General features: G+C 41.5%; 1 protein-coding gene across 1 annotated transcript in view; it reads left to right on the top strand.

Annotated features, from left to right (window-relative positions):
- Positions 1 to 25,547, top strand: part of INTS8 (integrator complex subunit 8) — a 73,716-nt gene that overhangs the window by 6,041 nt on the left and 42,128 nt on the right. Inside the window, exons 5-13 of the mRNA XM_062188224.1 lie at positions 2,289 to 2,340; positions 4,611 to 4,793; positions 8,821 to 8,928; positions 11,073 to 11,228; positions 14,870 to 14,970; positions 16,014 to 16,155; positions 22,295 to 22,365; positions 22,743 to 22,918; positions 24,026 to 24,159. Coding sequence (XP_062044208.1) covers positions 2,289 to 2,340; positions 4,611 to 4,793; positions 8,821 to 8,928; positions 11,073 to 11,228; positions 14,870 to 14,970; positions 16,014 to 16,155; positions 22,295 to 22,365; positions 22,743 to 22,918; positions 24,026 to 24,159 — 1,123 coding nt within the window. The remainder of the gene's footprint in view (positions 1 to 2,288; positions 2,341 to 4,610; positions 4,794 to 8,820; positions 8,929 to 11,072; positions 11,229 to 14,869; positions 14,971 to 16,013; positions 16,156 to 22,294; positions 22,366 to 22,742; positions 22,919 to 24,025; positions 24,160 to 25,547) is intronic.

The following is a 25,547-nucleotide window of genomic DNA, read 5'->3' as shown; positions in this document are numbered from 1 at the left end:
GGAGACCAGGAAGAAGCACCTGGCTCCTGGCTTTGGATTGGCTCAGCGCTGGCCGTGGCGGCCATTTGGGGAGTGAACCAATGGAAGGAAGACCTTTCTCTCTCTCTCTCTCACTGTCTGTAACTCTACCTGTCAAATCAAAATCAAATCTTAAAAAAAAAAAATGGAGCAGCCAAGACTCAAACCAGCACCTCAATATGGGATGCCAACGTTGCAGGTGGTGACTTAACCCTCTGTGCCACAACACTGGCCCCCATATCTGGATTTTTTTTTTTTTTTTTTTTTTTAATTTTTGACAGGCAGAGTGGACAGTGAGAGAGAGACAGTGGCCGCCGCGGTAGCGCGCTGCGGCCGGCGCACCGCGCTGTTCCCATGGCAGGAGCCAGGTGCTTATCCTGGTCTCCCCTGGGGTGCAGAGCCCAAACACTTGGGCCATCCTCCACTGCACTCCCTGGCCACAGCAGAGAGCTGGCCTGGAAGAGGGGCAACCGGGACAGGATCGGTGCCCCGACCAGGACTAGAACCCGGTGTGCCGGCGCCGCAAGGCGGAGGATTAGCCTGTTGAGCCACGGCGCCGGCCCATATCTGGATTTTTAAACCTAATTGTCAACTTGAGGGGCAACCGGGATAGAATCCGGCACCCCAACTGGGACTAGAACCCGGTGTGCCGTCACCGCAAGGCGGAGGATTAGCCTGTTAAGCTATGGCACCGGCCTTTTTTTTTTTTTTGACAGGCAGAGTGGACAGTGAGAGAGAGAGACAGAGAGAAAGGTCTTCCTTTGCCATTGGTTCACCCTCCAATGGCTGCCGCGGCTGGTGTGCTGCGGCCGGCGCACCGCGCTGATCCGATGGCAGGAGCCAGGTGCTTCTCCTGGTCTCCCATGGGGTGCAGGGCCCGAGCACTTGGGCCATCCTCCACTGCACTCCCGGGCCACAACAGAGAGCTGGCCTGGAAGAGGGGCAACCGGGACAGAATCCAGCGCCCCGACCGGGACTAGAACCCTGTGTGCTGGCGCCGCAAGGCAGAAGATTAGCCTAGTGAGCCGCAGCGCTGGCTGACATAGTTTCTAATTCAGTGTAATTGAGTGCTTTTTAAATTCTTTTTAAATTTTATTAGAGGGAGAGACTAGAGAAAAAGATAAATGAGAGCTCACCCATCTGCTGGTTCAGTCTCCAGATGCCAGCAAGGCTTGAAGTCCAGAGTTGGGGACCTGGACATAGAAGGCAGGGATCCAATCATTTGCTGCCTCACCAGGAATGTATCAACAACAGGAAGCTGAAATCATTAGCAGATCTGGGACTTGAACGCAGGCACTGTAATGTGGAACATTGGTGTCCCAGCTAGTGTCTTTAACAAGTAGGGCAAGAACTGACCCATCTATGAACTTTTGTTGTTAGTAGGTTCTGCTCTTTTTTTTTTTTTTTTTAGATTTGTTTATGTGAAAGGCAGAAGTACAGAGGCAGAGATAAAAAAGATCTTCCATGTACTGGTTCATTCCCCAAATGACTGCAACAACTGGGGCTGGGCCAAGCTGAAGTCAGGAGCCTAGAACTCCATCTGTGTATCCCACATAGGTGGTGGTGGCCCAAGCACTTGGTTCATCTTCCACTGTTTTTTTCAGGCTGTTAGCAGAGAGCTGGATCAGAAGTGGAGCAGCTGGATATGAACCAGTGCCCATATGGGATGCTAGCTTTGCAGGTTGTGGCAGCTTTACCCACTGTGCTACAATGCTGGCCCCAGGTTTTACTTTTAAATTGAGGATTTTCTTTTTAATGCATAGCAAATGAGAAAATACTGGTGAATTAAAGGCATACTGAAAGTTGGGGTTTTGTTTGATTTTTTAAGCTTAGAAAAAATAGCATTAAAAATAAATATATTAAATTGAACCTCAGGGCCAGAGTGCTGTGGTATAGTGGGTATCCCATATGGACACTGGTTCGATTCCGGCTGCAATACTTCTGATCCAACTCTCTGTTGTGGCCTGGGAAAATAGTAGAAGATGGCTTAAGTCCTTGGGCCCCTGCACCTGCATAGGGGTTCTGGAGGAAGCTCCTGGTGCCTGGCTTCAGATCACTCCAGCTCCAGCTGTTGCAGCCGTTTGGGGAGTGAACCAGCAGATGGAGGTCCTCTCTCTGTTTCTGCCTCTCTGTAACTCTGCCTTTCAAATAAATAAATAAATATTAAAATAAAATAAAAAATAAATTGAACATGACTTTCAAAAATGGTGCTCTTAAGGTTTCAATTTTTCAGTTGGGAATAAATTTAATACTTCTCATTTCTTTTTTAGTATGAATCAAATGCAGCAGGAAAAAGAGCTAACGGAAAATATTTTGAAAGTGGTAAGTATTAGTTACACTGACATTTCTGGAACATGTTTAGAGCATACATGCTTCTTAGGTGTATGAGAGTTGTTGAGGTTCAGTGATGTCAAGGTTTTTATTGTTAGAATATGTGTAACACTGTATACCTGTTTTTTAGCTCTGCTGGCATTTTTCTACCTGTTCTGTTGATTCTTTCATTATATATGTGTGCACATATCTTTTTTTTTTTTTAAAGATTTATTTATTTGAAAGGCAGAGTTAGAAAGAGAGGGAGAAACAGATCCATCTTCCATTTGTTGTTTATTACCCCCAGTGGCTGCAACGGCCTGAGCTGGGCTGATCCAAAGCCAGGAGCCCAGAGCTTCTGGGTGTCCCATGTGGGTGCAGGGGCCCAAGGACCTCAGCCATCCTCTGCTGTTTTCCCAGGTTCATTAGCAGGGAGCGGGATCAGAAGTGGGACAGCCAGACTTGAACCGGCACCCATATGGAATGCTAGTGCTGTAGGCAGCGGCTTTACCTGCTACGCCATAGAACTAGTCCCTGTTTCATTGTATTTTAGTAAATAGATGGAATCAGTCTTAGGAATGATAGCTTTATATTGTTTTGTATTCTTAAAAAATTCTACACTAGGGGCCAGTGCTGTGACTTAGCAGGTAAAGCTGCCACCTGCAGTGCTGGCATCCCATGTGGGCACCAGTTCAAGACCTGGCTGCTCCTCTTCTGATCCAGCTCTCTGCTGTGGCCTAGGAGAGCAGTAGAAGGTGGCCCAAGTGCTTGGGTCCCTGTACCTACATGGAAGACCTCGAAGAAGCTCCTGGCTTCAGCCTGAACCAGTCCCTGCTGTTGAAGCCATCTGGGGAATGAATCAGTGGATGGAAGATGTCTCTTCTCTCTCCCTGCCTTTCTCTAACTCTGCCTTTCAAATAAATAAATAAACCTTTTTTTTTAAAGTCTCGTAAAATAAAATTAAAAAATTTTACACTATTTTAAAATTAATCATATAATCAGAAAATTATAGCAGTCATTTTAAAATTGATATACTTAATATCAAAGGAAAAATGTAGGAGGTTCTGTAAAATGACCTTTGTAGACAACACCTGTAGTGTTAGATACCTTGTAGATAGAGGGGCTGGGTAGTAAAGATAAATAGTCTGTATGTTTGTAAAACAAATCTGTAATATTTTCAATATGGAAGCAAAAAAACCTACATTATTTTATTGTTGCTACTTAGAGCTTAGTAACATGACTGGCACACTGAAACGTACAAATATTTCATTAATTAATTAATTTATAAGGCGGAGAGTGAGTTTCCATCCATTGGTTGGTTCACTTCCCAAATGACTGCAAGGGCCAACCTGCAGACAGGAACAAGGAGTTCCATGTGAGTCTCCTCTGTGGGTAGCAAGGCTCCAAGCATTATCCAGTGTCTCCCAGGTGTGTTAGCAAGGAGCTGGATTGGAAGTGGAGCTGCAGAAGTTCTATTGCACAATACCTGCCCCAAATGTTTTTTCCATAGGTTGAGTGAAACAATGCAAATCTTCTTTGTTAAAAAATTTATTTAGTTTTATTTATTTGAAAGGTAGAGATCTTCATCTGCTGGTTCATTCCCCAGATGCCCACAATAGCTAGGGCTGGTCCAGTCTGAAGGGAGGAGTTAAGAACTCTGTCCTGGTCTCCTGTGTGGTAGTGGGGACTCAAGTACTTGAGCCCTTTATCAACTGCTGCCTCTCAGGGTCACATCAATAGGAAGATAGAATTGGGAGCAGAGGCAGGAATTGAACCTAGGCACTCTGATATGGGATGTGGATGTGGGTGTTTGAAGTGATGTCTTAACTGCTATACCAGTCGCCCACCCTTAAAGTAGTTTTTTAAAGTTTTAAAAAATTTATTTATTTCATTTGAAAGACAGAGAGTGATATCTTCCATCTGCTGGTTCACTTCCCAAGGTGGTTGACTTTCCAAGTGTGCCAAGCTGAAATCAGAAGTCCAGAACTTCATCCAGATCTCCCACATGTGGGTTGCAGGGGCCCAAGCACTTGGGCCATCTTCTGTTGCTTTCGCAGGCTCATTATTGGGGAGTTGGTTTAGAAGTAAAGCAACTAGGGCATGAACTGCCACCCATATGGGATGCAGGTATCCCCAGCAGTGGCATAACCCGCTAAGCCACAACTCCAACCCCAGCACATTTTTTAATAGCTCACAACACTAAGTTACTAGGTATCCTACAAGTATTTTTTGGTTAATATAATTAATTGCAGTTTTTGTATTTTATTTACTAATTTTTGTAGCTGAAAGAACAAGCTGCTGATTCTATCTTGGTACTAGAGGCAGCCCTAAAATTGAACAAGGATCTGTATGTCCACACAATGAGAACTCTAGATTTATTGGCCATGGAACCAGGCATGGTAAATGGAGAAACTGAGAGTTGTTCTGCTGGATTGAAAATCAGAACTGAGGAAATGCAGTGCCAGGTATTTATTTCATACTTAATTTATAGCAGTGTTTTTGGATAGTATTACTTGAGATCATCATGATATTTTTAATTAGAATTTATTTTTGCCCTTTTATGTTTGATTTTAGATTTGTCAAAACTTTGTATTTGATTCATAACTTTATTTGAGATTTTCCTGAAAGGAGTGGAAGGGAAATGTCATGTGATCTGTTGTCACTGAAATAGTTTCTCAGTTGTATTTGGGAGGCAGAGTTTAAATCCTGAGGATCTACTTGGGTATGTAAGTGACTTGTGTTGTTAGAAATCTAATCAGAGTGAAGAAAAAATACTGTGCTAGATATTGAAGAATCTAAACCCCTACAGAAAGTGTCCGGCCTTTTAGTGATCTTAAATTTGTCTACTTTCTCTAACTTCAACTGCCTTGTTCCTTTGACAGCTTTCAGTTAATGTTTACTAATAAATAATATGTTTAATAATATTTTATTTTTCCTTGCTGGATTGTAAACTATTTCAAGTCTCATATTCTGCATCTTTTCTAAAAGCACAGAACCTTAAGTCTAATAGGAATTTTGTGGGTTTTTTTTTTTTTTTTTTAAGATTTATTTATTTATTTGAAAGACACAGTTACAGAAATGCAGAGGGGGGAGAGAGAGAGATCATCCATCCACTGGCTCACTCCCCAAATGGCCACAATGGCTGGAGCTGGGTTGATTTGAAGCCAGGAGCCTGGAGCTTCTTCCAGGTCTCCCACATGGGTGCAGGGACCCAAGGACTTGGGCCATCTTCTGCTGCTTTCCCAGGCACATTAGCAGAGAGCTGGATCAGAAATGGAGCAGCTGGGACTTGAACCAGTGCCCATGTGGGATGCCAGTGCTGCAGGTAGCAGCTTTACCTCTATACCATAGTGCTGGCCCCCTAATAGAAATTTTAAAATAATTCAGTGATTGCCTAAACAGGGTCTCTAGGATAGTGACCTTTTAAACTGTGTTCTTTTTCTTTTAATTGTGTGAGTTGGCTTAGCTATTTTCATGTCTATGTCTCATACTGGAAAGAGGCAGAAATAGTTATGACAGTGTTGGGAAGGTGCCTATTTAGATTAGTTGGTTCCTAAACTAAAGCCCATCATTTTTTTTCCAGAGCTGGTGAAATATAATTTACAGTAAGGGTAGTAGTAATGAGGTTTTGATACCTGGTACCCTTTTAACTCATTGGTTGAACTTGTGTGTAGAAAGGTATCTGGTATTGTTTAAAGCTGTTGGTGACATTTTTGATTTTCACAATGTGGTACGTGAGATAAACTGAAAAACTCCTTCCTAAAAGACATGAACTCAGATGTACTAGATAAACTTTATAAAAGTTTCTTTAAATTACATAGTAGAGTCATATTTCCTTTTTTTGAAATAATGATAATATTCATTTCCTGGCCTACTAATATTTAAAATGTTCTTTTTAAAAAAACGTTTATTTTCATCTACTTGAAAGGCAGAGTGATGGGGCATCATGCAGGGGTGGGGGCAGAGAGAGAGAGAGTGAGATCTTTCACCAGGTGACTGACTCTCCAAATGCCTGCATCAACCAGGGCTGGGCCAGAGTGAAGCCAGTAGCCATGAATTCCATCTGTATTACTCACATGGGTGACTGGGGCCCAACGTTATCATTGGCTGTTCCCCAGGATACATTAGCAGAATGTTGAATTAGAGCCAAGTAGCCAGGACTTGAACTAGCATCTCCAAATGGTATGTGGGTGTTCTGTGCTGTTGCTTAACCCACTGCGCCACAACACCTGCTTTTATACGGTTTACATTACTGAAATTGACATAAGACTCAACAGAAAAATCTTGAAGTTTTTTTCCCAGAAAACCAAATGCTGTTACTGTTGTTGACAGCAGCATTATTTTTAGGATTTTTTTATTTTGTTTTTAATCTGTTGACTACCTCTTAACTTTAGCATTTAAAACTCCTTTTAATAGCTGGTCAGTTATAGAGATTAACATTTTGAAATTTTATACTCAGTCTTTGAAAAGAGGGAATTATCTAAAACTGTAATATGTATGCGTGTGTGTGCGCACATGTGTGTGTGTTTACTCCTTTACTATCCCCTTACCCAAATGAGAGGTGCTGTCTAGAATGAAAGTCATTCAATTTGGGATAAATAGCACAAAGCAGTGTTGAAGGGGCTGAGGAGAATTAATCTTAATTCATTGAATGAGACAAAACTATCTGTAAAGCACATCAGTAAGGCATGGTTACATAATTACATAATAGTATGAGACACCATTTCAGCTTAGGGATTGGAAGAGGAATAAGTATCTTTAAAAAAAAAAAAAAGATTTATTTTTTATTTATTTGAAAGGCAGACTTCTAGAGAGAGGAGGAGAGAGAGAGATCTTCCATCTGCTGGTTCACTCCCCAAATGGCCACAGAGGCTGGGGCTGGGCCAGGCCAAAGCCAGTAGCCAGGAGCTTTTTCTCAGTCTCCCACTTGCATGCAGAGGCTCAAGGCTTTCCCAGGCACATTAACAGGGAGCTGGATCAAAAGTAGAGCAGCCGGGGCCAGATCTGTGGCACAACCAATTAATAAAGCCCTGTAAGGGGTTGGTTCCAGTCCTGGCTGCTCTACTTCAGATCTAGCTCTCTGCTATAGCCTGGGAAAGCAGTAGAAGATGGCAACAAATCCTTGGGCCCTTGCACCCACGTGGGAGACCTGGAAGAGGCTCCTGGCTTCAGATCAGCTCAACTCTGGCTGTTGTGGTCATCTGGGGAATGCACCAGTGGATGGCTCTGCCTCTCTTTGTAACTCTTTCAAATAAATCAAATAAATCTTAAAAATAAATTTAGAAAAAAAGTGGAGCAGCCAAGGCTGGAACCGGTGACCATATGGGGTGCCGGCCTCATAGGTGGAAGCTTAACCTGCTACACCCCAACACTGGCCCTGGAATATAACTGGGTATCACTCTGAGAAAGTTATTAGAAAAAATAAAAATTCTGTGATTAGAAAAAGATAACTGGAAAAATATTTTTTTATCTGGTTGAAGTGCGGAGAGACAGAGAACTCCCTATCTGCTGGTGCTGTCCCAATTGCCCACAAAAGCTGGGACTGTGCCTGGCTGAAGCCTGGAGCTAGGAACTCAGTTTGAGTCTCCCACATGGGTGGCAGGGCCCAACTACTTGAGTCTTTGTTGCCTCCCAGTTTGTGCATTAGTGAGAAGCTAGAATCAGAAGTGGAGTTGGGACTTGTACCCTGGGACTCTCACATGGGATGTGGGCGTCCTAAATGGCATCTTACGTGCTGTGCCAACCAAACACCTGCCCCATATTGTCATTTTAAAGCTGTTTCTCAATTTACTCCATTCAATCAGTTATGGTGGACACTGCCTCCCCTTTTTAAACAGACTCTCCAGCATCTGTTCCTCTCTTTTATGTTGGAAGAATTTCTTGCCTTTGAGACTTGGTGGGTGGCAGAGCCTTCTTGCTGTGTAACTAATTGAAAACTCCCAGATAATGGCTTTCTCTGTCCCGCCTGCTTGAGGATAGGCATGTCAAATAGATTTGATGACAGATGAACTTTAGACTGTGAGGTTAGTCAGGAACTAGTAAGTAAAAGAAGTGTGAGCTGCAGAGTCCGTTATGCAGCTATAGTGACAGTAAACTCTAGTTTTCAGGAACGGTAGCGGCAGGAATGTAGCTAGTGCTCGCGACTGTGTGTTTTGTATGCTGGAGAAGGCTAATGTTGACGAGTTCTGTAGTGGCATCTTCACTGGACAGTGTGGACTCTTGTCCTGACTACATATCTCACTTGCCCCTTTTGTTTTCCTAACCTAGTTCTTTGGCTTTCACCGTCTTCCTTTAGGCTACCTAAAGCCAGTCATGGTTATTTTCTGTTACTATTGACAAAGAACATTGATTGCAGCATTGCTCTCTGAATTGTTTTTTTTTTTCTCTATGTCCTTTTTTTTCCCATGTGTTTTCCTGAGGTAAACTTGAGTTCTGTCAGCTCTTAAGTACATCAACAGTGATTAGGCAAATTGGTTTGTATTACCATTTCAGGTGTGTTACGATTTGGGTGCAGCATACTTCCAGCAAGGCTCCACAAACTCAGCTGTCTATGAAAATGCCAGAGAAAAATTTTTTAGAACAAAAGAACTAATTGCCGAGGTAAATACAACCATGTGAAGTACATAATTTTTGGCCCTTAAAACATCTATGGAAGTTCAAAAAAATACTAAAAGCTGGTTTTAAAGAATCTATTAACCACCAGGAGATAATCCTGTTTACCCTTTTAGTATATTTTCTTCCTGTTTTTTTTTTCTTTAAATTTTTGTGCAGTTAAGCTCATATTATATATAATGTTTTTTGCTTAAATTTTTGGATAAGTATATTAAATGTATCATTTGATTAAGTGGCTATACTCTGATATACTTCATTTATGTTCTATTTGAGCACTTAGGTTATTTCATCTTTATTTATTATAAACTTGTAATATTTATGCCTCCAAGCATAAATTTTTGTTTAAATTTTACATGATTTCAACCCATTTGTCTCACCATCCTATGTATAGGAATCTGTAAAGATGTAAATTGAGCAATAAACATATCACTTAATAGCAACTATGAAACAAATATTATGTCTTTGAAATTTTCACAGAATGGAAAATTTTGGTATTTATTGCCATTTCAAGTGTTTATGGGCTAATTTTCTAATCACTTTGTTAATGGTTCTTAATTTTTTTAAAAGCTATATTGTATAGAAAATTGGCTTCTAGGTACATTTCTCTGAGTATTCTAATCAGTAGTAAGTGTCTTAATTTTTGTATTATTTTGCTAATGGGCAAAATATATCTTTTATAAATTTGTTTTTCCTTAATTGCTAATAAGGACAAACCTTTTTATGTATTTATCATTTGCATTTTTTTTCCATTCAGGCTACTGAATTTCAAAGTATTTAGGTTTTTACACGCCTGGAAAACTTTGTGTTTCAATCTCATTTCTTTAATAGAAACATTGATTTAAAAGCCCAACAGGTTTAATTCAGATCTATTTTTTTAGATTTATTTTTATTTATTTGAAAGAGTGAGAGAGAGTGAGAGGTCAATCTTCGATCTGCTGGTTCACTTTCCAAATGGCCACAATGGCCAGGGCTGGGCCAGGCCCAAAGCCAGGAGCCAAGAACCTCCTCCAGATCTCCCTCATGGAGACCATTTTCTGCTGCTTTCCCAAGTGCATTAGCAGGGACCTGGATCAGAAGTAGAGAAGCCAGAACTCAAACCAGCACTCATGTGAGATGGCAGCACTGCAGGTAGCAGCTTAATCTTTTATGCCATGTTACTGACCCCAGTTTAGATCTATTCTAGACCCATTACGAATTCCCATCTTGGGGACTGCATGGTTTAACAGGTTAAGCTGCCTATTGCAATGCTGGCCTTCCAAAAGAGTGTGATTTGAGTCCCTGCTGCTCCACTTCTGATCCAGCTCCCTGCTAATAATGCCTGGGGAAGCAGCGGCAACCAGGGGCTGAGTGTTTGGACTCCAGCCATTGGGGCTATTAGGGGAGTGAACCTGTAGATGGATGGAAGATCTTTCTCTGTCTTTCCCTCTTTCTCTCTTGCTCTGCCTTTCAAATAAATAAATCTTTTAAAAAAAATACCTTTTTTTATTTTAAGGAACTCATCAGATTTATGTTATAGCATTTCATGTATAATAACTCAAAATTCACTATTTTTTCAAAATGTGTCTGAAAAATTTTGTTTTAGAAGAAGGGTTTCTATTCTTTACAGTTGACTGAACTATGATTATTTTCTTTTTTATTACCTTTAAATACTTGACATATATATTTTAAAATGTTTAAGCTTGATTTTAATATTGTTTACTCATTGTTAATGTCTAACTTGTCATACCTGCTTTGAGTGATATTAATGTCCACCTTTTGTTTGTTGGCCTGAAAACTCAGAACTAGAGATTGGCAAATGTTTTTTGTAAAGGGCCACATGGTAAATATTTTAAGCTTTGTGAGCAAAATGTGTCATCTTTTGCTTATTCTTATTTTTCTCTTTCCTTTTACAACTCTTCAAATACATTTGCATTGCTCAGATATTGCTGTTAGTTCAGATGATGAATAACAACAGACTGGGGCCCAATTTCAGTTGTAAGCAATAGTTTGCTGACTCCTTCTGTGACCTTTAACTTTTTCATTTTTTCAGCTCTCCAGCTTGGAATTTATTGCTATTAAAATGCACTGTGAGGGTGCTGGACTATAGTATATATTACATTAATGGATAATGATATATACCTCTTACTTTACAGATAGGTTCATTGTCTCTTCATTGTACCATAGATGAGAAGCGGTTAGCTGGCTATTGTCAAGCATGTGATGTTCTTGTACCTTCTTCTGATAGTACATCTCAACAGTTGACTCCATATAGTCAAGTCCATATTTGTTTGAGATCTGGCAGCTATCAGGTAAGATACATGATAAGATGTAATTGTGGGGACTGGTGTTGTGACATAGTGAGTAAAGCCACTGCTGCAGTGCAGCAAAGCACATGGGCTTTTTTTTTTTTTTTTTTTTTTTGGACAGGCAGAGTGGACAGTGAGAGAGACAGAGAGAAAGGTCTTCCTTTGCCGTTGGTTCACCCTCCAATGGCCGCCGCAGCTGGTGTGCTGCGGCCAGCGCACCGGGCTGATCTGAAGCCAGGAGCCAGGTGCTTTTCCTGGTCTCCGATGGGGTGCAGGGCCCAAGCACTTGGGCCATCCTCCACTGCACTCCCTGGCCACAGCAGAGAGCTGGCCTGGAAGAGGGGCAACCGGGACAGAATCCGGCGCCCCGACTGGGACTAGAACCTGGTGTGCCGGTGCCGCAGGCGGAGGATTAGCTTAGGCTATTGAGCCGAGGTGCTGGCCACCACATGGGCTCTTGTTACCTACTTGGGAGACCTGGGAGAAACTCCTGGCTCCTAGTTTCCTGCTGGTCTAGCTCCAGCTGTTGCAGCCATGTAGGGTGTATACCAGCGGGTGGAAGATCTGTCTCTGTCTCTCCTGTTTCCTCTCTCTCTCTTAAGTGCCTGCTTGCTTTCCTTTCTTTCTTTCTTCAGTTTATTTATTTGAAAGTCAGAGTTACAGAGAGGAGAGGCAGAGAGAGAAGTCTTCCATCTGCTGGTTTACTCCCTCAGGCTGGAGCTGTGCTGATCAAAGGCAGGAGCCAGAAGCTGCTTCTCGGTCTCCCACGCAGGTGCAGGGGCCCAAGGACTTGGGCCACCTTTTACTGCTTTCCCAGGCCACAGCAGAGAGCTGGATCAGAAATGGAGCAGCTTGGACTAGAACCGGCGCCTGTATAGGATGCCAGCACTGCAGGTGGTGGCTTTACCCGCTACGCCACAGTGCCAGCCCCTCTTAAGTGCTTTTGAAATAATTTTTTTTTTTTTTTAAGATTTATTTATTTGAAAGAGAGAGAGAGGGGAAGAGACAGAGAGGGAAGTCTTCTATCCGCTGGTTCACTCCCAAGATGGCCACAACGGCTGGAGCTCAGCTGATCTGAAGCCAGGAGCTTCTTCCAGGTCTCCCACATGAGTGAAGGAGCCCAAGAACTTGGGCCATCTTCTACTGCTTTCCCAGGCCATAGCAGAGAGCTGGATTTGAAGAGGAGCAGCTGGGACTAGAACCGGCGTCTATATGGGATGCCAGTGCTTCAGGCCAGGGCTTTAACCCGCTGCGCCACAGTGCTGGCCCATAAATAAATCTTTAAAAAAAAAAATGCTTGTTGCTTGTGTAGTGTCCTAGCCAGTAAAGCTGCTGTCTGCAATGCTGGCATTCCATATGGGTGCTGGTTTGAGTCCAGGCTACTCCATTTCCGATCCAGCTCCCTGCTCATGCCCTGGGAAAAGCCGTGGAAGGTGGCCCAAGTATTTGAACCTCTGCCACCTACATGGGAAACCTGAAAGAAAGCTTTGGCCTGGCCCACCACTGGCTGTTATGGCCATCTGGGGAGTGAACTAGTGGATGGAAGACTTCTCTCGCTGTTGCTGTCGCTGTCTCTGTAGCTCTGACTTTCAAATAACTAAACAAATATTTAATAAAAAAAATGTAATTGTGTGGGCTGGTGTTGTGGTCTAGCAGGTAAAGCTGCTGCCTGTGACACCAGCATCCTGTATGGTCACCGATTTGCATCCTGACTACTCTACTTCTGTTCCAGCTCCCTGCTAATGCAGTGGAAGATGGCCCAAGTGGTTGGGTCTCTGCCACTATGTGAGAGATTAGATGAATTCAGCTCCTGGCTTTGGCTTGGCCTACCCCTGGCCATTGTGACCATCTGGAGAGTGAACCAGCAGATGGAAGATACCTCTTTTCTGTTTTTCCCTCTCTCTTTGTAACTTTTTTAAATAATTTTTTTTAAAAAAATACATACTGGGTTGCTAAGAAGGGATAGTGAAATTTATTACTATAGCTATGTTTGCAGGAGTATCTTAGAAATTATATTCAGCCTTTTTAGAAATATTTATTTTTTTTATAAGGCTGCTAGGTCGATGGGCACCCCTCTTTTTTTTTTTTTTTTAAGATTTATTTATTTGAAAGGCAGAGTTACAAAGAGGCAGAGGGCAGAGGCAGAGAAAGACAGGGGTCCTCCATCTTCTGGTTCACTCCTTAGATGGCCGTAATGGCCGTAGCTGCACTGATCAGAAGCCAGGTGCTTCTTCCTATGTGGGTGCAGGGACCCAAGGACTTGGGCCATCTTCTACTGATTTCCCAGGCCATAGCAGAGAGCTGGATCGGAAGTGGAGCAGCTGGGTCTTGAACTGGTTCCCATATGGGATACCGGCACTGTAAGCAGTGGCTTTACCCGCTGTGCCACAGTGCTGGCCTCGTATTCAGCCTTTTACTTAAATACGATTCTCTATTTGAATTGCAGGGATTTTTTGGTGGTGGTTTTAGCTGATGAAGCAATAGCTGAACAGCTATAGCAGATGTGTTTTCTTACATTTGGAGAGTAGCTGACTTGCTTCTGTGGACCCCTACATTGCTTGTATTTTGCTATGTAGGTGAAATGTGATGGTTCTGTAGTTTTGAAACCACTTTTTGTCAGTTCTTTGGAGTTAACATCTGATTAGCTTTAACTGCAGAAATTCTCCTCCTCATCTTCTCTATCACCTCTTTTTTTTTTTTTTAAGATTTAGTTATTTTATTTGAAAGAGTTACACACAGAGAGAAGAAGAGGCAGAGAGAGAGAGAGAGAGAGAGAGACAGGTCTTCCATCTGATAGTTCACTCCCCAATTGGCCACAATGGCCAGAGTTGTGCTGATCTGAAGCCAGGAGCCAGGAGCTTCTTCCAGGTCTCCCACGTAACACCTCTTCTTTCTGTCCTCTTTCACTCCAAGAGCAAGAGCTGAGAAGTCTGTGTAATGATGTGCATATTTTCTGTAGTTCATTAAATATATCTTAAACCACTTAATATTTTCTAGAATTGTTTTTTCACATTTTTAATTTGAATTATTTTTAATTATTCTTGTATTTTTAAAAGCTTGTCTTATGAACCAAGTTTAAAGGGAATGAAAGGGGCTGGATTTATGGCATACAGACTTAAGCTGCTGTGAAGCTGGCATCCCATATGGTTGTTGGTTCAAGTCCCAGCTGCTCCAATTCTGATCCAGTTCCCTGCTAATGCACCTGGGAAAGCAACAGAAGATGACCCCAGTCCTTGAGCTCCTGCTAACCATGTTGGAGACCTGGAGGAAGCTCCTGGCTCCTGACTTCTTCATGACCCAGCCCTGGCTCTTGTAGCTATTTGGGGAAGGAACCAGTGGATGGAAGATCTTTTTCTCCTTTCCTTTTCTCTCTCTTTGTAAGTCTACCTTTAAAATATAGCTGAATTGTCTATTATTGACTAATTTTTTTCCTTGACTCTCATTTTGGTCCATGATTTTCAATTTTGAATAAAAGAGGAGTATTTTTACCTTTAATGTAATTTTAGGATTTTAGAAACAGTCTTACCAGTGAGGTGTTTTTATGTTTTTCTTCAACTTGTATTTTCCATTACAAAAAGACTTTTAAAGTAAAGAAACTTTACCAAGATTTTTGAGATGGATGTAATTTTTTGTATATGTTCTAGGAAGTAGTCCAGATTTTCATTGAAGATAACTTACTCTTCAGTTTACCTGTCCAGTTCCGGCAGTCAATACTAAGAGAACTCTTTCAGAAAGCTCAACAAGGGTAAGAAAACTGAAAATTAATTTTTGATTTTTGAATAAAAGATTATGTGCATTGTGACACCTAAAACACCTGCAGATTACCTTTGAGCCTGTGACATTGCTTTGAGTTATTTTAATACGAGGGAATGAACATAGCCAGCGGAGCAGGGGCAGAGCTGAGATTTCTTCATCTAGTCTGTTTTACTGTTTATTTACTAAAAGATTTATTTAGTTGAAAGGCAGAATGTGACACATATACACAGAGAGGGAGAGACAGTGTGAGAGATTTTCCAGCTGCTGGTTCACTCCTCAGATGGCTGAAGTCAGGAGCCTGGGACTCCATCCAGGTCTCCCATGTGGGTGGCAGGGCCCCAGGCACATGGGCTGTCTTCTGCATTATCCAGAAGCTGGATCAGGGGCCGGCACTTGGCGTAGCAGGTAAAGCTGCCACCTGCAGTGTTGGCATCCCATATTGGCACTGGTTCGAGTCCCAGCTGCTCCATTTCTGATCCAGCTCTCTGCTATGGTCTGGGAAAGCAGTAGAAGATGGCCCAAGTTCTTGGGCCCCTGCACCCATGTGGGAGACATGGAAGAAGCTCAGGCTCCTGGCTTCAGATTGGTCCAGCTCTAGCTCTTGTGTCCGTTGGGGAGTGAACCAGTAGTTGGAAGACCTCTCTGTCTCTCACTGCCTCTGCCTCTCTTTAACTCTGTGTTACAAATAAGTAAATCTTAAAAAAAAAAAGCTGGATCAGAATTGGAGCAGTCAGGACTTGATGCTGCTAAATGCCCCATATTGCTGACTCCTCATCTATCCTGTTCTAAAAGTGCTTGGAGGAAAAAAATTATACATAGAATTCAATTCTGTTGTCTAATCTGTAGATTGTCTTGATAACTCAATTTGTTCTGCTTTTTCCTTTTTTATAGGATATTTACAAGTATGCTTAAACATTCTAAAATCTTACCACTCAGGAATAAATGAGTAATTCTTATGAGTGATGTTTTATAATGTATACCTTTCTTTTATAATGAAAATAACATTAGTGGATTTACTTTTTTATTCTACAGAAATGAAGCTCTAGATGAAATCTGTTTTAAAATCTGTGCTTGCAATACAGTCCGTGACATACTGGAAGGTAGAGGAGTTAGTGTTCAATTTAACCAGCTGTTTCTTAGGCCTAATAAGGAGAAAATAGACTTTCTTCTTGAGGTAAGACATTTTTTACCCCATTTGATTGGTAGTTTTGCTTTAAGCTTACCAGTGACCCTCTTGGTTGCCAAATTCAGTGCCTCTTCTGTCCCATCTGACTTGCCTCTCTGTAGCTTGTGTGAAGACTATTGACCCATTGTTCTGCCTTGTCCTCTGTTCTTTTCTAGTTTTCTTTCTTTGTTTTTTGTTATTCTTTTTGACTAAGGAATCCATCTCCTTAGTCTTTCATTGACTTCTATTTTGCTGTCCCTTTAGTGTTGTTGTTTATAGAATTTTGTCCTTGCCTCAAATAATTTTTTATTCTCATCCAAAGCTTCAATCATCTGTGCAATCATCTGTCTACTAAAAACCTCTAACTTCTCATATGAGCTACAGAGTCTGTTTATGCTGTATCTTTCTGCCTCTTTCTTAAGTTGTAATGAAAAGACATTTAAGAGTATTAAAACACAATACTACTTAGCTGCAGAAATAGTTCATTGCTTCCACTGAGATGCCTTTCTTTTATTCTTTACCAAATCCTTCTGATTCTCCTTTAGATAACTACTACTTCCTTGTCTTGTGATGGTCATTTTGTTGCTTTTCATTTGTTTGTTCTTTTTAAAGATTGATTTTTTTTACTTCTTTGAAAGGCAGTTAGGGAGAGATAGATCTTCCATCTGCTGGTTCATTCCCTAAATGGCCTCAGTGGCTGGGGTTGCGTCAGGCCAAAGCTAGAAGCTTTCTCCATGTCTCCCATGTCAGGTGCAGGTGCCCAAGGACTTGGGCCATCCTCTGCTGCTTTCCCAGGCACATTATCAGGGAGCTGGATTGGAAGTGGAGCTGCCAGGACTGTAACTGGCACCCATATGGGATGCCAGCACTGTAGGCAGTGGCTTAACCTACTGTGCCACAATACTGGCCCCTTATTGCTTTTCTTTGTAATTGTAGCATCTTGTTATATATCCTTAAAGAGTACTCTTTAATTTTCTTATTTTAAACATTGTGTAATTTGATCATGTAGGGGCCAGCACTGGGTGTGGAAGGTTAACCATCTGCCTGTGGTGCCGGCATGCTTTATGAATGCTGGTTTGAGTTCTGGCTGCTTTACTTCCAATCCAGTTCTCTGCTACGGCCTGGGAAAGCAGTGGAAGATGGCCCAAGTGCTTGGACCCCTGCACTCATGTGGGAGACTGGGAAGAAGCTCCTAGCTTTGGACTGGCCCAGCTCCGGCCATTGCGGGAATTTGGGGAGTGAACCAGCAGATGGAAGATGTCTCTTTCTGTCTCTCCCCCTCTCTGTAACACTCCTCTCAAGTAAATAAATAAGGCATTAAAAAACAAATAATCATATACTTTGTATTTTTCTTTCATTAAACATTTTGGAACGTCTTCAAATTGTTGTGTATATAGTTTGTTTTTGTTGCTGTAGGTGTTAAAACACCATATGGACCATGCTATTCATCTATTTTTAGTACTTTTTTTTTTGTTGTTACTTGAGTTTTTGGATGTTATGCTACTTGGAACATACTTATACATATACCTAGGTGCATGCTGTAGAAATTTATCTCTGTTATATATGTAGGGAAAGTATATCTACTACTTAATAATCAAAGTGGTTTGTACCACCAGCTTGCTTGAGCATTTTGTTAGTATCCTTACCAAAACTTGATGTAGTCAAACTTTACTGTGAGGTGGTTGTTTAATGGTTTTTCACTGAGGTTTTAATTTCAGTGGGCCCTGCACCCACATGGGAGACCAGGAGAAGCACCTGGCTCCTAGCTTTATGATGAAAGGTTATAAGCTTATCATTTGTTTCTTGCTTATAGAGATTTCATCTTTTGAGGTCCCTGTCCTAAATGTTCTTTCTCATTTAAAAAAAAAAGTTTTTATTTATTTTTTAGAGACTGAGAGACAGAAACAGAGGGAAAGAGCTGTGATCCACAGATTCGTTCTCCAAATGCCTGCAATAGCTGGGTATAGGGGGACCAAAGTCGGGAGCATGAAACTAATTCCAGGATTCCCATATGGGTGGCCAGAGATTAGTAACTCCAGTTCTCACTACAATCTCACAAGATCTGCATTAGCTGGAAGCTGGAGTCAGGAGCTAGAGCTGGTTGTCAAACCCAGGCACTCCAATATGGTTTGTGGGTATCTTAACTGCCAAGCCAAACACCTCAATTATGCCTCTTTTTTTCTCTTAGATTATCTTTTAAAATTTTAGGGGAATTTTTTTGATAGTTTTATATATCCTATCCTTTGCCAGTTTTAAATATTATGAATACCTTCTATGAGTTTGACTTCTTTTGATTTTCTTATATTGTTTAAAAGTCTCTCTCTCTTTAATCTTTATTTTCATCTACTTGAAAACTAGATGGTGGTGGGGGAGAAATCACCCATCTACTAATTTACTCCCCAAATGCTCACAACTGCTACAGCTGGGCCAGGCTGAAGACAGGAACTGGGAACTCCTTCTGGGTCTCCCATGTAGGTAGCAGGTACCCAATGACTTGTGCTCTATCATCTGCTGTCTCCCAGGGTGTGCATTAGCAGGAAGCTGGAACTGGGAGCAGATCTGGGACCTCCAATGTGGGTGTCTCAAGCAGTGTCTTAACTGCTAGGGCAAATGTCAACCTCTGCCAGTGATCTTTTTTTTTTTTTTTTAAGATTTTTATTTATTTGACAGGTAGAGTTAGTGAGAGAGAAAGACAGAGAGAAAGGTCTTCCTTCTGTTGGTTCACCACCCAAATGACCGCCATGGCTGGTGCTGCACCGATCCGAAGCCAGGAGCCAGGTGCCTCTTCCTGGTCTCCCGTGCGGGTGCAAGGACCCAAGCACTTGGGCCATTTTCCACTGCCCTTCCACAGCAGAGAGCTGGACTGGAAGAGGAGCAACCAGGACTAGAACCTGGCACCCATATGAGATGCTGGTGCCGCAGGTGGAGGATTAACCAAGTGAGCTATGGCGCCGGCCCCGGTTATTTATTTATTTATTTATTTATTTATTTTTGACAGGCAGAGTGGATAGAGAGAGAGACAGAGAGAAAGGTCTTCCTTTTTGCCGTTGGTTCACCCTCCAATGGCCGCTGCGGCCGACACATCATGCTGATCCGAAGCCAGGAGCCAGGTGCTTCTCCTGGTCTCCCATGCGGGTGCAGGGCCCAAGGACTTGGGCCTTACTCCACTGCCTTCCCGGGCCATAGCAGAGAGCTGGCCTGGAAGAGGGGCAACTGGGATAGAATCTGGCACCCCGACCGGGACTAGAACCTGGTGTGCCGGTGCCGCAAGGTGGAGGATTAGCCTGTTAAGCCACGGCGCCAGCCCCCGTGATTTTTTTTAAAGATGTATTTATTTTGGGGCCAGTGCTGTGGTATAGTATGCTAAACCTGTGCCTGCGGAACCAGCATCCCATATGGGCACTGGTTTGTGTCCTGGTAGCTCCTCTTCAATCCAGCTCTCTGCTTATGGGCCTGGGAAAGCAGTAGAAGATGGCCCAAGTGCTTGAGCCCCTGCATCCATGTGGGAGACCAGGAGGAAGCTTCTGGCTTCAGATCGGCGCAGCTCCAGCCATTGCAGCCATTTAGGGAGTGAACTAGTGGTTAGAAGACTTCTCTCTCTGCCTCTGCTTTTCTGTAACTCTACCTCTCAAATAAATAAATAAAATCTTAGGGGAAAAAACCATTTATTTATTTATTTTTGACAGGTAGAGTTTTTTTGTTTTGTTTTTTTTTTTTTTTGACAAATAGCGTTAGGGAGAGAGAGAGAGGTCTTCCTTCCGTTGGTTCACCCCCCAAATGGCTGGAGCTATGCCGATCCGAAGCAAGGAGCCAGTTGCTTCTTCCCGGTCTCCCACACGGGTGCAGGAGCCCAAGCACTTGGGCCACACTCCACGTCTTCCTGGGCCACAGCAGAGAGCTGGACTGGAAGAGGAGCAACCAGGACTAGAACCCGGTGCCTATATAGGATGCCGGCGCCGTAGGCGGATTAACCAAGTGAGCCACGTTGCCAGCCCCCGAGATTTATTTATTTAAAAGTTAGAATTAGAGAGTGAGAGATCTTCCATGTGCTGGTTCACTCCCTAAATGGCCACAATGGCCAGAGCTGGACCAGGCTGGAGCCAGGAGCTTCATCAGAGTCTCCCATAGTTGGGCTAACTTCTGTTGCTTTCCCAGGTGCATTAGCAGAGAGCTGGATTGGAAGTGGAGCAGCCAGGACTTGAACCATTGCCCATATGGGATGCCATTGCCGCAGTTAGCATCTTTACCAGCTGTGAGAACAAGCTCCCATCTGCTAGTTCAGTTCCCAAATGCCCATAGTGGCTGGGGCTGAGCCTGGGACCAAAGCTGAAGCTGGGAACCCAACTGTTTGAGTCATCTCCTGTTGTCTTCCAGGTCTTTTATGACTGGCTTTCACTTAGCATAATGTTTTTGAGGTTCCTGTTGTAGCGTATATCAGTACTTCATTTTTATGGCTGAGTAATCAGTTGATGAACTTCTGGTTAATCAGTTAATAAACAATGCTGCTATGAAATTCTGTATTTTTGAGTGTGAAAATAGAGAACAGTTGCCAATTTTTTGAGGTTAGAGACTTTCCCACTGTATTTTATTTTGATTTCTTAAAAATACATGTGGAGGGGCCAGTGCTGCGGCACACTAGGTTAATCCTCTGCCTGCAGCGCTGGCATCCCATATGGGCGCCAGGTTCTAGTCCTGGTGGCTCCTCTTCCAGTCCAGCTCTCTGCTGTGGCCCAGGAGGGCAGTGGAGGATGGCCCAGGTGCTTGGGCCCCTGCACCCGCATGGGAGACCAGGAAGAAGCTCCTGGCTTTGGATCGGCGCAGCGCCAGCCATAGCGGCCGTTCGGGGAGTGAATCAACAGAAGAAGACCTTTCTCTCTGTCTCTCTCTCTCACTTTCTGTAGCTCTGTCAAATAAATAAATCTTAAAAAAAAAAAAACAAAAAAACAAAAAAACATGTGGATGCATACTAATCTAATGAGTATATTTAGAATAATAAAAAAATACTATTTTTAGCTAATTCATATTCCTGTAACTTGTTTCTGTTATTTGTTTTCATTGATTGCTTTTTAAACCTTGGTTACCCTCTTAACTGTTGGTTTTATATTCATTAGATTTCATTGAACACTTTAAAGCTAATGTTTCCAGCAGAACCTGCTGGAAATTTATCACTCCATGTATCTTTGCACCATACTTTATAAATTCTGAGAGACCTTTATAGTGTGCTGAATATACATATATATATATTTACTACATATGAATACCTGCAGTTATTAAAATGGTTGCCTTCTGTGGTTGGCACTGTGGTGTAGTGGGTTAGGCCTCTGCCTGTGGTGCTGGCATCCCATATGGGCACTGAGTCAAGTCCCAGCTGCTCTACTTTTAATCCAGCTCTCTGCTAATGGCCTGGGAAAGCAGTAGAAGATGACCCAATTGCTTGGGCCCCTGCATTCATGTAGGAGACCCAGAAGAAATTTCTGTCTTCTGGCTTCGGATCAGCCCAGCTCCAGCCATGGCAGCCATTTGGCGAGTGAACTAGCTGATGGAAGACCTCTTATTGTCTCTCCTCTCTTTGTAACTCTGCCTCTCCAATAAATAAATAAATATATTTTTTAAAAGGTCACATGTCTACCCTCCCCCCACACAAAGGATTACTGTTTCCTACTTTCATCTCTTAAATTACTTAACTAAAGGAACTGGTATTGTGGTATAGCAGTTTTAGCCTCCACTTGTGATGCTGACATCCCATATGGGTGCTGGTTCAAGCCCCTGCTGCTCCACTTCTGATCTAGCTGCCTGCTGATGTGCCCGGGAAAACAGCAGAAGATGGCCCAAATAATTGGCCCCTGTTCCCATGTGGGAGGCCCCAAAGGAGTTCTGGTCTACTGGCTTTGGCCTGGCCCAGCCCCAGCTGTTGTGACCGTTTGGGAAAAGAACCAGTAGATAGAAGATCTCTTTCACTTTGTCTTTTCTCCTCTGTCTTTCAAAAAAAATAAATAAATGAAAAATTAATATAAAAAAAAAACTTAGCCAAATCTGTAGTTGATACATGGGGTTAAAACTGGAAACTTCAGTTTTCAGATTTAAACTTTTCAAACTGTAATCCACATTAAAAAAATCCATAATCAACTGAAATTACTCAAATTCCTAGGTATGTTCAAGATCAATAAATTTAGAAAAAGCTTCAGATTCATTGAAAGGAAACATGGCTGCATTTCTAAAGTAAGTCCTCCTCTTTTTTCCTTAAAACTTTGAAATTAGTCCTGTGATAAGAGTATCTCATTACTTTTTGTATTTGTCCTGCATATCTTATACCAGATAATAACTTGTATGTGAGAACCAATGAAGGTTATGTTCAAATTTCTGGAGCCATTTGAAACTTTAGGGTTATGTAGGTACTTTTTTGTATGTTTTAGGGTTGATAACACAATTTTATAAAGGGTCAAAGGTAAATTTTAAAATCTATTTCAAAATACTGTTGTGCAATTTATGAAGTGGTGGCTTTTTAAGTGGTTGTTAATGAATACTGCTTGATGTGATTGTTTCTCCCAAACTAAATTATACACTTTTTTGTTTTACAATATTTCTTACTGATCTAGGAATGTGTGTCTGGGGTTGGAAGATCTGCAGTATGTTTTCATGATTTCTTCACATGAGCTTTTCATTACATTGTTGAAAGATGAAGAACGAAAGCTACTTGTTGATCAGATGAGGAAGCGATCCCCTAGAGTAAATCTGTGCATTAAACCTGTAACTTCATTTTATGATATCCCAGGTTAGCTCTCCAGTCTGCCAGCTAAAATGTTGGCACATTTTGCCCCTTCCTTCAAATGAACATTGAAGTATATTTGAAGATTCCCTCTTATTTGTCTTGTGTCAGTGATTAATAGAAATGTACCTTTTTTCCAAAGTCAGATTTCTGAATACAGTTAAATACTTAATTCTAGCGAGCCTGTGGTCAATAAGATTTTAGACCAGATACCTAAAAGATTTTAGCTGGGGAAATAGACCAAGCTATATGTTCTTGGAGGTAAAAATAAGGGGAAGGGAGTGATAAGGGATGCTGGAACCAAAAACAGTACAGACTGTCATGCGTTTTGGCCTATCTGCTGCCTAAATATTTGGCCGTGGCAGTGTGGCCATTTTTGCCTTGTCATTTGATGTCTTATTTCCATTTTTGCCCTTATTCATAAATATAAAGAGAAAATGCAGTGCTTTTCATTAATAAGCAACATAAATAATATAAATGAGTCAGAGAATTCAGCTTTGACCCTCATAAGATTTAATCTGTTTGAATATGTAGGAAAAATGCAAAAGAAAGAAGATTGGCTAACACAGAAAATACTGGAAATGCATTATTGAAGACTGTCTGATAGCTGAGTTGTAATCAGGGACTTATTTAAAGATTATTTTGGTTATCTGAGAAAGGAATGTGTGCTTTTCCTTTCCTAAAAATATATACATTCTTAATGTTTATTATTCTGTTAACACTTTAACAGAGTAATTAATTAATGTTTGAAAGTGGGAGCCTGTGTATATAAGTTAATTCTTCATATAAATACCATGTAGTTCTTCCCATGAACCAATGACTGGCTTTGATTTGTGTTTACAGTTTCACTCTTTTTATTTTTCAAATACATTCATTTATTAAAAGCAGATAGATACAGATTCTGTTAGGTTTTCTGTATGAGGATAAAGTTAATACATGATTTGCATTATGTTTCATGAATCAGTTCTCAAGATGGTAGCTGCTTATAACTTACTGATAAAATAATATAAACATACATAATTCTCTCAGTATATTGTCATTCTCAAGTTTATTGCTTTATGTGTGTTTGAATTGAATCCTTATTAAAATGGAAATTTCTTCTTCCTTTCTTAGCCTCAGCAAGTGTCAACATTGGTCAGTTGGAGCATCAGCTTATACTGTCAGTGGATCCCTGGAGGATTCGACAGATTCTAATTGAATTGCATGGTATGACTTCAGAGCGTCAGTTCTGGACTGTGTCCAATAAGGTAAGAAACCCACTGTCAAGAACAGGTGAAAAAAATTAACTCATGTCCTAATGTAATTTAAGAGTGTTTACTTTGAGAATAATGGCTCATATTATTTAACAATTTGAGGACTTCACATGCCCGTAACTGTATTTTCAACATGCATTCACAGAGAAAAATAGAAAATATAAATATATATATATATACATACACACATACTATTAAATCAGTAACATCTAAAAATGAGTTTGTATTCTATTTGGTGGCAAAGCATTTATGTGCATTTAAAATGGAGCTGCAGTGGGTGGGCTTTTGCCTAGATGCTAAGTCAACTGTGTGAAAAATTGAAGTGCCAGGGTTCAGTGTCTGACTGTACTCTTTACTTTAGCTTCCTGCTAGGGTAGACCCTTGGAGGCAGTGGTTGTGGCCCTAGTGATTGAATTTACTTCTTTTTTTCTTAAGGATTTATTTATTTATTTGAAAGTCAGAGTTACACAGAGAGAGAAAGAGAGGCAGAGAGAGAGAGAGAGGTCTTCCATCCGCTGGTTTACTCCCCAGATGGCTGCAACAGCCAGAGCTGCGTTGATTCAAAGCCAGGAGCCAGGAACTTGTTCCGAGTTTCCCACGCGGTTGTAGGGGCTCAAGGACTTGGGCCATCTTCTACTGCTTTCGCAGGCCATAATAGAGAGCTGCATCAGAAGTGGAGCAGCCGGGACTCGAACCGGTGCTGATATGGGATGCTGGCACTGCAGGTGGCAGCTTTACCTGCTATGCCACAGTGCCGGCCCTCCTCTCTTTTTCTATAACTCTGCCTTTCAAATAAATAAATTTTAAATAAATAAAACTTCTAGCAAATGTCTTTAGCTGTCTCTAAGATTATCTATTTAAAAGTGTTTCTGCATGCAAAATGCAAATGAAAATAGTTTTTAAAACACCATTTAAATGAAATGAGGCTTAGAGATATAAGAGAAATAATTCACAGATGCAGGAAAAATCAAACTAATGTGACAGTGCTTCTAACTAACTTCTCTGCAGAAGATGTAATGAAAAAAACAGCCATATGTTCATATGTATCTATATCTATTGAGGTAATCATATGGTTTTTGTTCTTCAATTTGCTAATGTGATGTATCACATTGATTTGTGAATGTTCTCTTCATACCAGGGATAAATCCCACTTGGTCTGAGTGGATGATCTTTCTGATGTGTTACTGGATTCAGTTGGCTAGTATTTTGATGAGGAGTTTGTGTCTGTATTCATCAGGGAAATTGGTCTGTAGTTCTCTTTCTCTGTTGTATGTTTTTCAGGTTTAGGAATTAAGGTGATGCTGGCTTCATAAAAAAAGTCTGGGAGGATTCCCTCCATTTCATTTGTTTTGAATAAATTGAGAAGGAGTGGAGTTCTTTAA

Source organism: Lepus europaeus, chromosome 4 (genome assembly GCF_033115175.1).
Source record: "Lepus europaeus isolate LE1 chromosome 4, mLepTim1.pri, whole genome shotgun sequence".
Lineage (NCBI taxonomy): Eukaryota > Metazoa > Chordata > Mammalia > Lagomorpha > Leporidae > Lepus > Lepus europaeus.
This window is presented reverse-complemented; position numbering and strand designations above follow the sequence as displayed.